Source organism: Micropterus salmoides, unplaced genomic scaffold (assembly GCF_014851395.1).
Source record: "Micropterus salmoides isolate LMB-PRFRI ecotype aquatic unplaced genomic scaffold, ASM1485139v1 Ms_hic_scaffold_1, whole genome shotgun sequence".
NCBI lineage: Eukaryota > Metazoa > Chordata > Actinopteri > Centrarchiformes > Centrarchidae > Micropterus > Micropterus salmoides.
Window position 1 is genome coordinate 45,501,461 of NW_024040040.1, and position 14,752 is coordinate 45,516,212.

The 14,752-nt window shown below is 38.7% G+C and overlaps 1 protein-coding gene across 1 annotated transcript; it reads left to right on the plus strand.

Annotated features, from left to right (window-relative positions):
• The first annotated feature begins 880 nt into the window (after nucleotides 1-880).
• Nucleotides 881-12,695, plus strand: pxdc1b (PX domain containing 1b). Its single transcript, XM_038730926.1, has 5 exons — nucleotides 881-2,093; nucleotides 9,835-9,926; nucleotides 10,065-10,182; nucleotides 10,281-10,392; nucleotides 10,917-12,695. Exons 1-5 carry the CDS (start codon nucleotides 1,838-1,840, stop codon nucleotides 11,038-11,040), a joined length of 702 nt encoding a protein of 233 aa, XP_038586854.1. The 5' UTR covers nucleotides 881-1,837; the 3' UTR covers nucleotides 11,041-12,695.
• The last annotated feature ends 2,057 nt before the right edge of the window (nucleotides 12,696-14,752 follow it).

The following is a 14,752-nucleotide window of genomic DNA, read 5'->3' on the forward strand; positions in this document are numbered from 1 at the left end:
AATTAATTTAACTACTACATAATTTCACTGAAAGCCTGTTTGAAACATATGTTTAGTATTAGTCATGCATGTTCCTTCATTATTCTCATAAAGCAATATTTTGTTACTTCATTGTACACTTTATTTCATCTCCATTTTGAATACCATGGGCATTTGAATAAAAACCTGCATTTTAAATACATTTTGGGGATATTAGGATATTATTAAGATCACTTACAATTCAGGTTTCCACTACTTGTCAATAATGCAGAAAATTGCAGGGAAATGACATGTCTGGATTGCATTGTGAAACTTCCAGAGAAACAGGAATCCCTCACTGAGTATAAATCTTCAGAGTATTTCCCTGTTTTCTATAATGTAGCAACATCTTTTAAACGCAGTTTGACAGTATCACCATTTAATATGTGGTTAAATTACTGGCAACAAAAAACTGAACATCTGAAAATGAAACTGTCACATGTCAAGGACACCTCTTTACAGTTTAAATGGAGCAAATTTGAACTTCATATTTCCTGACTGGCTGCATTGCCTTGTTTGGAGTCCTCACATCTGCAATAGTGAGACTGAAACACTCCCAGAAGTGCGATTGCGAGCTTAAAAGTGACATGAATGCAGACTTTTGCAGCATCCATCTGCTCTGTCTCATTAAAGGTGATGTGCACATTACAGGATTGCTTTCTCTCACTGGGACAAATTTCAGCTTTCTGTACAGATTTATGTGCATGTATGCATGTGTCCAGTAAGGACTGTTTTACAGTTTGCTTTCATTTGCTGTTAACATTTCCTGAACTGTTATGAATTGCCTTTAACCGAATTGTTTGCAGACAATGCTTTTCCCAGAGTACACTAGTTAATTACAGCTGAATAATCATTACTTGACTTGGCCATGACTTCCTGTAATGCTCTTTTACGGGTCTCTGCCTCTCCACTCAGTAAAACATTAGTGTGCGGTTCAATCGAGCTATGCTCAGAAAATTAGAACCTTTTCTGGTAACTGTGGTAGGAGACAAATCATAAAGCATCTTCTTTGCTGTGGCTAAATATTGGCTAAAATACTGGTATTTTCTGAAGACGCAAGCTATGAGGTCAGAAATGGAGAATCATGCATACTTATAGTCCTTAGCTGGAACAAAAACTTCTGGATTGAAGTTGTTCTCAGATTATTTTTTTTTGTCCCGTGTTTATTTCCAAACATCTACTTTAAAGATTAAGTGACAGACACGCATCAAATCCACGGTTGATAAAAACTATTTGAGTGAAAAAAAGAGCAAAATAAGCTATTGGTTAGTTGTTTCTTTGCAGCCCTTTGAATTCTTTGCATAATAATACCCTTTAGTTACAGATCGAGGGAGGAAGGAGAGGGGAGGAAACTACTGAAAGAGGAGCGACTGCTTGTCCAGACAGTGTGAAGTGAAATGTTGTGGGTTTAGGAAACTAACGGCAGACCGGACCGGGGACTATATAGGCTACTTTCAGAGCTGTAGCCCAGTCTTTTGAAAAAAAAAATATTTTATGCCGAGGATGACAGAAAAATAATCTGTCGTTGGATCGATATTGCCAAATCAATGTTGCGTGGGCGGTATCTTTGACTCTAAAGTCTGTGTCTATTTTTTCTCAAATCATGCCACGTTTGTGATGCGCAGAGCAAGTCCTCCTCCTCCTCCTCCTGTTTACGCACAGCTGCTAATAGACCGCTCAGAGCTGACGGACCGAAAAGTTACCGACGTTGTTTTTACTTGTTATCCAGAATATTTATTTCCAAATTTCTGTGGCCTCGACCCCTTCAACCCACAGGTCCGCCGACCCGCCCCAGCATGCTGGACTGACGTCTTGAGGAATGGCATCGGCTGTGTTTGAAGGCACATCGCTGGTCAACATGTTTGTCCGGGACTGCTGGGTCAACGGGATCCGGAGGCTCATCATCAGCCAGCGCGGAGAGGAAGAGGAGTTTTTCGAGATAAGGACAGAGTGGTCTGACAGGAACATTTTATACTTGCATCGGAGTTATTCCGATCTGGGACGGCTGTTTAAAAGACTGGTTGAGTCCTTTCCTGAAGACAGAAGAGACCTCTCCAAGTCTCCTCTGATTGAAGGTTGGTCGGGAGGGAAATAGCAGAATGTGAGAGTTAGACTATGTGACAGGAAGTGAAGATAGAGCATTTAATACAGTATCAAAGTATCACAAAGCCTATATATTTTTGGGGTTAAATTCTGACCAGGGGAGTAACTACAAACTATGGGGCCATAGGCTATATGTATGAAGTGACTGGGGCCCCCTCAACTTTCTCTTCATCTGCGCTACTATTTTTACTTGGCCTTATCTAGCAAACATTTGGCATTTTTGCTTAATGACATACTTAAATAACTCCCAAGGCTATATAAATTGTTGGAAGCTAGATTAAGTTTCTGACTAATTATTGAACAAACCGTGTCAGCTCCTCAAGAAGATCCTTCTCCACTGCGCTGCAACATGTAGCTTACCTAATACAGCTAGGCTATATCATTACGGATCACTTTTTGGACTAGTCACTAGACACAATCAATAAGGGTTTAGGACTATATAGTTATCTGCTTTTGTTTGAACAGGTTAATATTTAACAAAGTCCACTGTCAGATGTTGCATGAACCAACATGCTGACACCAGTGTTTCTAATTCTTGTCAATATGCTGTCACCTCTTTGCTGCCTAAAATTTGTATTCCCTGGGGGAAACCCCTGAAGCACCGGACGCTGACTTCCATATGGAGGTTTACTTTCTGCATCTGACGCATCACAACTCTTTAGGAGTAGTGGATGCTGCTGGGCTGTTTGGGCAGCAAAGATCTGGTGCTAAGGAACCAACCCCAGTTCTGAGACCAGTGCTTTGATAAAAGGCAATGTTAAATGTATTCATAATATCTTATGCAGGTCCTTGGTGTGGGAGTAAACACAAAAAAAACAACCCAGGGAGAACTTTCAGCTTTGCAGAGAAAGGAATAGGGCTGCTGTGAGGTGACAGTTGACACAGCATCACAGTTCTCAGTAACGCATCATTCTGCGCTACGCTTCACTCAGACAGTGACATGCTTTTTAGATGAACTAAAGGAATATGTTATTTGATATTGGAGATAAATGCTTTTCACAGGACAGCGACAATGTGAGACATTTATATTCTGTGTGTGTATGGGCAAATTAATAGTTATAGTTATATATATAGTTATTGTTATAACATCAAATATTTAAGATGCCTGATTAATAGAAACATTGTTTTACTTTGAGCAAATGAAACCATTATTAATGTTCATTAACCATCCATGAAAAATAACTACATTGACATTTATGAAAAGGTGATGTGACAACATCTGCTAGTTCCATCTGGTAAAACTCTAAAGCAAAGTTTTAGGCCGGGCTTCGTTGAGGGTGTATCGCCTAAACCTATTGCCCTCAGAGTTGGGATCTTTGACACTGTGGTGCGCTGGCACTGCCAACAGGTTTGGCAGAGCTCCCAGCTGTGTGTATGATCTCCCACACAGTCTCCTTGGCACTTCTCTTTTGTCTCTACTCACTGAGCCTATACAGTGTTTTGGAAACATCCCTTTAGTGGCGACTGGAAAGCTTTGCTTCCTCCCCATGCACTGAAATAGCTGACAGGGTTGTTGACAGCTCGCTGCTTTGCTGCTGCCAGTGTGCAGTGCATTTTGGGAAGCGACATTTCAGATCTCATGACTCACTTTTCTCTTCTTTTTTTACTGTGTTACTTCATATGAGGAGTCGTCGTGTTACTTTAGTGACTCAAGCTGGTTTGAAAAATTTCATTGATAGATAGCAAGCCCTGGTGTTAATAACAATAACAATATTTCATCTGCATCCCCTATAATTGCAACTCAAATTGAAAGTCCTCATGAAAAGGTCTTTCTTAGTCCACTTTGCTCCAGTTTCTGGCTCTGCTCATGTTTTCCTTTTTCTGTGCTGCGCCCAGGCAACAAGGAAGGCGTGCAGAGCTTTCAGACTGATGTCATGATGAGAGAGAGCAAGAGAGAGAGATACAGAGAGAGGGTGACTGGGAGGGGAGTGGACTTCCCATATTTAGTCCTTCTGGTCTGCGAAGGCCGCATAACACTTACCTTACATGTGACCCCAGAGTGAACACAGACAGGAAGTGATTGCTCACATTCCATCATGAGAGGCAGATTCCACAGAAGCACGTTGACACAGGCTGTGTCTGAAATCACTCTTATACTGTAATAAATAATATTAAATATTAAATATTATTAAATAAAAAAAAACCCATTAGTTTAGTCATAGTTTCAATTGGTTATTAAGGTGCTAATCATCTATAAAAGGAATGGCATTGGATCAGGTTTTAGTTTTTAGTGTAGATGTTCTGGACTCTACATTGTTCCTTTCATTTGAAAATTGTTGTGTGAATTATGGACTAGATGCATTTATAGACAACTTGAAGCGTGTTATCACACTTTGATAGAGAGCAAAACCCCTCACTTCCACTTCCGCCTAATGGGACCATATTTCAGAAAAAATATGTATGGTAGTCAATGGTGAGAGACAACAAATGTTTTGATCCTGTTAGAATTGTGGCCAGAAATACACATATGATGTTTGTCAATTTAAAAGGTAATTTTTAAGTCAAGAAAGGCGCAGTTTATCGTAAAGCAGTAACGTAACATTTAGTTTTGTGTGAAACCGCTCAATGAACGACATCCATTCTCACGTCACCACCATGTTAATGGTGTATTGCTTGCTAATGTTTATTGCTTAATAGCTAGGTAACTTAGCTGTGTTCCGCGCTCAAATTATGTGTTTAATCCAAGAACTCCTGTTCCTTTTATTACTTCATCTACACATGAAAGTTCTTTGACATTAGCTTCAGTAACGTTAGCTTCAGAAATGTTCGCTTTAGTAATGTTAGCTTCACTCATTGAGAGAAAAAGTTATGACATCACATATGCGACTTTTGGGTTTGTGGTCTTTAATGGACTGTAATTACGTATTTTTACTTATACTTTCAGTTTTTTGACAAACTGCGACTTTCTTGACTTTCTCTGATAAATATGAGCCTATACTACAGCCAGCAGCTGGTTAGCGTAGCTTAGACTAAACACTGGAAATAAGGGGAATCAGCTAACCTGGCTCTGTCTGAAAGTAACAAAATATGTCTACCAGCACCTGTAAAGCTCACCAATTAATAGTAACAACATATTATTGTTTAACACTCCAGGAAGTTACTGTGTCTGGTCAAGGCATAGACTGGCATATATCCTCCATAAAATCGCCTTAGCGATCATTTTTACATGTCTGTTTTTGAATGGCTGTAGCCTTAAATTTAACGGCAGACATGGGAGTGGTATCAAACTTCTCCCCCAGCTATTTTCCCAAAATGTCAAACTATTTTAAACTCTATGTAAGGACAGCTACTGTGAGGCTCAGCTACAGAGCTCTGAGTTTGTGTTGTTTTTGTAACCTATAAAAAAACCAACTTAGCAGCTGTTTAGTGAGAACCATGCCAACTTAACTAAAGGTGAAGTATTGATTGTGAATTTTAATTTGGTTACTTGTGATGTTGTGATTATAGAAAAATAGCATTGCTTTTAAAATATGGAAGCTTAAATAAAATTTCATTAAGAAAATATAAGTACATATGTAGATAGGTAATGAGTTTGGACACAGCCACATACAGTACTAATACTTGTACACACCAGGAACAAGAAATAAAACATAATGTAACATAACCTGAACTTCTTATGGGCCTGGATACTTACTGAGGTTTGATGTCCTCTTTGACTTGTTTACTGAGGCATCCAGAAATAACTGTGGAGAGTTAGTGGTTAGGTGATAAAGGGTTAGGCTGCTGACATGTGCTTATCAGATCTGTGCAGAGGATAGCTGTGAAATAGCTGGTGCTTACAACATCTGATGACTGTTCAGATAATGTGTCTGAGGATGACTTGGACACAGTCAAGTTCCTACTTCTACTATGTTATTTCAGCTAATTGACAAAGTAGCTTGTCAACATGGCATGCTGTTACAGAACTTACAGACGAGCAACTTTAGTGTGCAATTACAGAAATGATGAGGTGGCCACATCCACTAAAATTTTATGTATCTGTGTAATTACTGTTGTTACATTTTACTAACTGGTTGCACTAACTGGCAGATAAATACACACTTAATCTGATCTTCCAATATGGAGATAATTAAGAGTGATGGCAATAAAGAAACAACCAAAACTACCTCCTGGCTAAAATAGCAGCAGGATAATATTCTCTGAAGCCAAATAAAGAAGTGTTTGTAGAACAATTAGACTTAATGGGGCCTGAATGAATACTCTCAGAAAGAAGGCAGAAAACGTTGAATAATTATATGTAACACAATAGCTCTGGTGCTAAGGAACCAACCCCAGTTCTGAGACCAGGGCTTTGATCAAAGGCAATGTTAAAAAGCACAGGGAGAACTTTCAGCTTTGCAGAGAAAAGAATAGAGCAGTATGTGACACTGCAGCCAGGAAGCCCATTCAGGAAATAGACTTTTTTTCACAGGAAATTGGAGGAATTCACTCAGGGAACCTGGAAGGAAATAAAAAATAGCAGTATTTTGAGTCTATGTCTTTAAAGACATTTTCCAAAGGATCCTGTAATTGTGACAGCACGGTGGCCTAGTGGATAGCACTGTGGCCTCACAGCAAGAAGGTCCCGGGTCTGAACCCTGGTTGTCCTGGCCTTTCTGTTCTCTCTGTGTCTGCGTGGGTTTCCTCCGGGTGTTCCAGTTTCCCCCACCATCAAAAACATGTTAGTTAGGGTCTCCAGTCAGTGCTGTTTGACCTGGCACTGCATTCCAATCTCGAGTTGGGCCCCTGGTGCTGTACTGCTCCGTTCAGGGATGGGTTAAATGCAGAGGATGAATCTCGCTACATGGATGTGTATGTGACAAATAAAGTACCTTTACCTTTACAGCAAATCTGAGATGAAATATACACAGATGAATATTTCATAACACCGTGTGCCACAGAGGTGCACTAGGAGGGGTTGTCACTGGCAATCCAGTGATGCACTGCAATTTTGGTGTCAACACTGATTGCATTTTGTGCCGCCCACCTGCTTAGACCATGTCAGCAGTGCACACCGGAGTTTTGTGCCACATTTTTTTGACACTTTAATTGATGGAGGTGACCCACGTTACCCTCTCAAAAGTCAACCAAAAATATCCTTTTATTCACTGCTTTTTATAATGCACTCTTCGACCTGTAGACATGTCTGACTGCACAGCATTTATTCTGATCATGGTAGTGATAGCAGGAAGGCAGATTAAAGATGGATTTCTGATTCGAACCAGCATCTGTCATCCACAACAGTTTGCTTCTATGAAAGTCTTTCAGCTAATTAACATCCCTCATATCCTTCTGAAGGCAGAAGGTATGTGTTGAATCTGCTCTCTCTAATTGACATGCATCCTCAAATTGTAACTACACAAACAGATCCACTGTGGTCACAGTTTAAATATTGCACAACTAGCACCAAGATGTTGCAAAAATAACTACACATACTTCTCTTTTGCACATCAGCCAGGCCTGTTATACAGTTCATTGGTATTCTACGAAGCCTTATAAATTTATAAAGTAAAATTCCTCGTCATCTTCATCCTTACCTTACTTAGTTTTGAGAATATTTACATATTGCACTGAGATACAACCAAGTTGTAAATGCAAACTTGACAATAATATAATTTCAATAAAGGTGAAAACCACATGCAATACCTCATTCCTGATTTTATTTTTATTTTGTTATTGCACTACGGTTGTAGTTATAAATTAAAATTGTATTATTGTAAATAGAGTCATGCATCCTCAAACAAAACATTGTGACCTATGAACTGCCATTATTTCTAGAAATATTAATAAAAAAGAGACATCATCTGCATATTGATGGAAATGGATTTGGGCTGCTAAATATTTTCCCTTGCAACTCTGTGGGTCCCAGACAAGTTTCCACTCGGGACAAGCTCCTCTGTCTGGACATTCCACTTGGGACAATGTCATGGTGGAGAAAACAGCTTTTTAAGAGGATGAGATGACTTGTGATGATTGTCACCAGACCCTAACACACCCTCTGATAAAGCATGATAACAAAATTCTTCCCAATCCCAACCCGTTTCCATGTGCACCCTGGGTGCGCTGTGTGCCTGCACCTAAACAAACAAAAAGTGCATTTGACTTATAACATCAGCGCCTTGCATGTCAGGATATAAACTTTACTAATCTGTTTACAAGGACAACAACGAAACAAGACCGGGTGTGGTTTAAAGTCTCTGTGGTGAAGTTATCAGCCAGGCTTTGTTTCCGTTTAAGAAACAAAGCCTGCTGTGAACTGATATTGACTTGAAGCTTGTCAAGGCTCTGTCTTTGGTACCAAATCTCTGAATCAACCATGTGTATCAACTATTTCACAAAATGGCGTGCACTATAACAACATTGATTAAACTAGTGTAATGGTTTCCAATATTCTGGATTGGAGATGTCTTGTTTTAAGAATGCTGTCCACATCTGGTAGCAGTCTGTATAGTTGCCTTCATTTACATTACATTTCACATTCACTCATGCTTTAATCATGTTACAAAATTAAATTTTGGCTGTAAACTCTCTAAAGCATCATTACCAAAACATCCATATTGTTATTCGCCTTAAACAGAATAACTTAAACTGACTAAAAACTTGACTCAAAGCTGTCCGGTTATGACAAAATAACATATATCAGTATAAGTTTTAAACATGTACGATTTGTTGACAAAGAGGTCAGTATGATGTTCAGACTGGGTGGGAGACTCACTTGGTTCCTTGCGATGATTTAACTGCCCAATCGCTCTTCACATCCTTGTGGGTATGATGTCATCACTGCTGGCCATTTTAAATGGATGAGACTGTGACTGTGCGTAGAGTTGCATTAGGCTCCCTTAGTCAGTCCTTCCATGTAACAGTAACCTCTGGTGACTACGTTTTGTCTGTACCACTTAGACACTCAGACAGCCTCATTGGTGCGGCCACAGTCTTCATCATTATTCTTCTCACCACATCCCTTTGTCAGCATGGCAGTAAATGATGCTTTGCTGACTGTTGCTCACATGGGCGGCAGCCTTGGATCGCTAAAAGTGCTGATTTTACACTCCCACTGCCTCTTAAATTGCATTCCTACTTTCATGCAGGATTAACATGTTATCTCAGACATTGCTCTGTAGCTTTTCTCTCTACCACTGTTATTTGTTTCCTCTGTTATTACTGCTACTATGCAAATGTATGCAATTACACTGACAGTTGTTCAGCGCCTCTTTATACTCTGTTCTTGTTCTAAAGACAATGATAAGTAGTCTGTTTTGTTCCTCCTCCTGCTAGGGGTAAATATCAGGGGGCATTGTTAATAAAAACGTTACTGTACAGACTGCTACCTTTTCACTTGTGTTTGTGGCAGTCTTTTCCCAGACTAGGGATAAATTTTGTGTCCTAACAGATAACAGTCTTGGCAGCAAAGGTCGTAGCAGGGGCCCTTTTTTCCATCTCACAGGCACAAAAATAGTTACAATTAACAAGTTGGTTGTGGGACAGTTTCGTTGTACATCAGACTCTTCCGTTCAGTGTTGATTATTTTTATATTTTAAAATATTTTATGTTATTCTCTGGGCTGTAGTTGATACTGTTGTATTGATTGGATTTTATTTATACAAACAAACACATCCATGACATTGGATTGCACAGGTGTGTCTAATAAACTTTTAACTGTGCATTTTGGAAAATATTTTTGAAATCCTCACAATAGGACTGATGATTTCCAATGTTCATATTTCTTTGTTTTAGGGCTCGTAAAAATCAAAGAGGCAAACGACATCGAGGAGAAACTAAACGAGGTGGAAAGACTACTGAAGAATGCTATAAACATGCCATGCAAGGTCGGTCATTCAAATATTATGAGTACTTTATTAGCATATTCACTGTGCATTAGAAAGTTTACATTGCGAGTAAGAGGTAGATGTTTGGAAACGTGCAACTATGCAGACTAAATGACTAAAAACCAGACTCACTCACAGTATTCCCGGTCAGAGGTGATGCTGACTTTCTTTGAGCGATCGCCGCTGGACCAGGTGCTGAGGAATGACAAAGTCCACAGAATCCAGCCGTGCTTTCAGAGTCCAATCAAGATATCAGGTATACACATCTACAATTATTTTGTAACAGAGTAAAGATGGAGCTAATGTTGACCTAATGTCATGTTGACTTAACAAATAGCACTCTGTACCTTTTAGAAATCATGCGCTCCAATGGATTCTGTCTGGCCAATACGGAAACCATCGTATTTGATCACAATCTCCCAGAAGAAAAAGAGAGACCCTCATCCACTGACTCTGTGGAACATACGTGAGTATGAGGACCAATCCACATTACTTCTGTCATTGTCGTGTTGGCGCTTTCATAGATTAGATTACTAATTGTTTCAATCATTAAATCCATCAGCAAGCTTGTTGCAGTGTAACACAATTTACCTGCTTGTTGTACACAAATATAAGGATTTCCACGTTAGCTCTTGAGTATATACTAAGTGTTTTGGTGAGTGTGGGAGTCCTTCAATGTGAACCAAACACAGGACCCTCCACCCACGCAGGAAGTGTGTCTGTGCACCTCTTCCTTCCCTGGGTGTGTGTAGGAAGCAAAAGAGGAACACATTCCTCTTGGTACTTCACTCAAAACAACACTTTATATCACTCTTACATAGCTGAAATGTTTTACTACTGCAATACTCTGACTTTGTACTAACAAATAAAGTCTCTATGGGTTGATATAGACAATCAACACAATCAAATGCATCACACTTTTGATATCTAAATTAAACTACACAGGTCCATCCTGTCCTTGGAGTAACGTGTCTTTCATTTTATTGCCAGGTATGAGGATGGAACAGAGTTTTTGCCAATGGAAGCAGATGTGTGTGATGAGGAAACAGAAGCATATGTCACCAACCTTTCCTACTACCATCTTGTCCCATTTGAAACTGACATCCTGGAATGAGGAACCGATGGCTGTTGATGGACGTATGTCGCTGTCATTGAGGAGCATGTACTCTTAAATGGAACCTAGCTATGCAACGCTGCACATAGCTGTTCCAAGTAAATGCTGCTTATTCTAGAGACCCCTAGAGTTGCTTACATTTCTTTAGCCGATTTTGGAGTTGGGCAGATCTACAGGATGCACCAAAATGTTGCAGAAGAAGAATCCAACCGCAGCACCACTTTGTTTTTGCCACTTTAAGCGACGCCACCAGTGTGCCTCATTCGGAGCCTTACTTGACTTGACTTTCAGGTATTGTAACACAACCTGTGGCAGCAACGATGGAGGTCTTTCAGTCATTAGGCAGATGCAAACAGCTGGAGAGGTTTTTAAACATGCTGCTTTACCACTTCAAAAGACTTTAAATAGCATCAAAGACATCATTGTCTGTAGTTTGGAGTGTGACTGCAACCAGAGGGCTGCACATCAACTGAACTTTGGAGGCAAATTTACACTATTGGACCATTCACTGTTACTTAAAGTTATTAATTAACCGGCACTCTTTCATTTTCTATCTTAGTTGTTTTGTCTTTATTCTCTAGAGGATCTCCATGATGCCACTGGCCTGGTTGATATATGTGAGATATGTGAGATATGTGATGCATCTGCAAAGTCTATTGTCTTCTCATTTAAACTGCTCCCTGAAGTGTTATCCACAGTGTTACCACTCTGGTGTTTTTATTCCTGTGGGAACGCAGGAAGCTGTCACAAAGCTTTGTGTATGATATTTGTTTATGGTGCAATTTTCACCAGCATTTAGGAGCATTCTTGTTTGTAAAATACCAGCTTGAAACTCATAGGGAAATTTCTAGTTGTGTTGCTGTGATATGCAGTTAGTTCTTTAGCATGGGAGTACTCTGAGAGCCAAGTGAAACTAGACTGCATGCGTTTGATAAGAGACATACAAATGTGTGAGTTTTTGTCACCGCAAGATAAAAGTAATAAAATTGAGAAGATTTTGTCCAAAGTCTTACTGATTTAGCAGAAAACAAAAACTTGATGGTAAATCGAGCAAGAATAATAAAGCTTTTATGCTAATAGACTCGAAACATGTGGTAGCATAAGCATTAGATACATTTGTTATGTGTATACACAGTATACTGTATATGTGTTTCACTTGGTTCTTGGACCAGTGTCGAATTAAAGAATATAAAACAAATATGTGGCATTATCATTCTGTCACAACTCTCTTTTTCCAAAGTGAGAACTTAATGCTGCCATTTTGAATGTTGGTGATAAGTGTCAGCTTACTGCTCCTGTTGCCATGAGTGATAAAATGGGGCAAAGAAAGCTTTGTTTTTATAGGTCAGTTGAGGTCATATCTGACCCGTTCTGTACGATGACGTGTGTGGGTTCAGTCTGACAGCTGACTGCAGTCTTACTGAATGTGGGAGTCTGCAGCTCAGGCCTGCAACGGGGGAACAAATCCTCTCTTTATCTAAAGAATACAAATGACCTTGCTGTACTAAAACTTTCTATAGGACAAGTTGTGTGAAATAGGCAAACACTTTTTTTTTTATGGGTCCTCCCGCTATAAGGATGTTGCTTTCACTTCTCTTTGCGCCTTTTATGAAACTGTGGAACTCAGTAGAGCATCACATATGTTTTGAATGCAAGTGAAAGGCAAAAAAAGTATATTTGTGTAGGATTAACTATATGGATGTCTATCTGTCATTGTTTTGACATTTTTGTTAATGTTTTGTTGTTAATGTGGATATAATGTAGTTATTGTGGCTTTACAATGTGGGCCAATTGCTTGTGTCCAGTTTTCTGCCCCTCCAAATACAAAGGCATTCAACCCTTGAAATCTTGGCACACAAGGCTACAACAGGACGGTCCTCCGCATGAGTCTATTTAGTAACACAGTCATGATCACCATTCACCCCCTGAGAAAGTACAGCTCTTTCTCACGGTGCAAAACTATTTCTTTGTGTTGTATTCTTTTCTACAAGAATGACATATGGAATTGATGCACATTGTTTGGACATAAAAGTTTGTATTGAGAAAGAAAGAGAAAACAGCATACTTGATTGTAAAGAATAATATTATTCAATACAAATTTTTATTTTCAAGGTCAAATATTCTCTCTTTCAAAGTGCAGTTTGATGTTTAACAAGTCCTGTGTTTAAAGATCAAATATCTATTATCTACCCAGGCTGGGGTAATGCATTATAAATAGTTATGACTAAAATGGTACTCAGCTGATGTAGTTCAGTGGCAAGGGTGAGTAACAAAATGCTTGTACTTGTGTTTCAGTGAATTTTAGAACATATCAACATGCCTATCATGCCGGCCAGGGATGTGAGGATTCAGAGGACGACAGTGCGAGCGATAATATTTTATTTATTTTGTAAACTTCAGCCAAACTCTGTGAAGCTAACCATTCTCTGCCTTGTAATTTCATTTTTATGTGTGCTGTGAGACATGTTTAAGTGTGTAAAAATGACTGAATGAAGATTAATTATAATCTTTGAAAATGAAGTTTATGTGCTAACAAGTTTGATAACTTTAAAGCTATTCATTTTAGATACAAATTATTATTCTCAAAGTTTCTCCAAACAAATATGTTTCCAATAAAAGAAATGTTCATGTGATGTTTTTTTGTGGAAATCATGATTGGAATACATTTAGTGGCAATAAAAGAGGTCCAGAGGCTGTGGAACATAACTAAGTACATTGCTTAGGTACTGTATCTGAGTTCAATTTCAAAGTATTTTATCCTTATACAGTACATCTTCTCTACATTTCAGACTGCATTGTATTTCTTAATTCCCCATGTGTGTCTGACAGCTGTTAAATGTATTGTCTATCACATAGTTGTCTTAGGTTAGGGGCCCACATACAACATAAATACATACGCCCATGTAAGACTCACATAAAATTATACAAACAATTCCATTAATACACAAGAGCAGGTGTGCAAAGCTGTAATAAAAAGTAGTGTCAGTCTATTTGGCTAGAGTTAGTAGTTACTATACAGATTCATCTTTTACATACAAAACATTGTCATCTCATAAAATATAATAAAGTACATAACGGTATGTCAAATAGTTAAAAGTAGACAGGGCCCAAACACTGAAAAATCTCCGAACTCATTGCATGTCAGAGGGTATTGGAAAATAGATTAATTGCATATGTGTTTGGGAATTTGCTCCTCTAAAGTAGCTGGATCCTGCAGCATTTAGTAGTCTTCCCCAATTCTTATTTGAAGACTTTTATTATTTGACTTTATGTTCTGCTGATATGATGCATATTCCTAAATCTGGGTCCAGGTAGTGTGTACTGTAAATCCAGCAGAGTAGTATTGTCTGGAGCGACATCTTGTGGTCAGTATCCCCTTATCCTAATTTAATACAGGTGGTAAAAAAGTTGATTTAATGGGAAATAATAATATAATAATAATAATAATAATAATAATAATATAATAATAATAAACTGTATTTATATAACACTATTAACAACAAAAGTCTTTACAAGACAAAATAAAAATGGAAGCCAAAAAATGTAAACAGTGTACAGTTATATAGCATGGAGCAAAAGGAGCAACACGAGAAAGTGTTAAGTGTAATAAGTGAAATAAAACAACATAAAATAATGTATTTTTAAATTTTAGACTTAAATTATGTGCAGGCGACGGAGTCTGCGTAAATCCGCGCATGCGCAAAAGGTGCCG

What these genes read in the sequence shown, in the direction of transcription:
- pxdc1b (XM_038730926.1), top strand. Translation starts at nt 1,838, where the DNA reads ATGGCATCGGCTGTGTTTGAAGGCACATCGCTGGTCAACATGTTTGTC. An exon ending in CAAGTCTCCTCTGATTGAAG is followed by an intron (nt 2,094 to 9,834) that starts GTTGGTCGGGAG and finishes TCTTTGTTTTAG; the next exon opens with GGCTCGTAAAAATCAAAGAG. An exon ending in CTATAAACATGCCATGCAAG is followed by an intron (nt 9,927 to 10,064) that starts GTCGGTCATTCA and finishes ACTCACTCACAG; the next exon opens with TATTCCCGGTCAGAGGTGAT.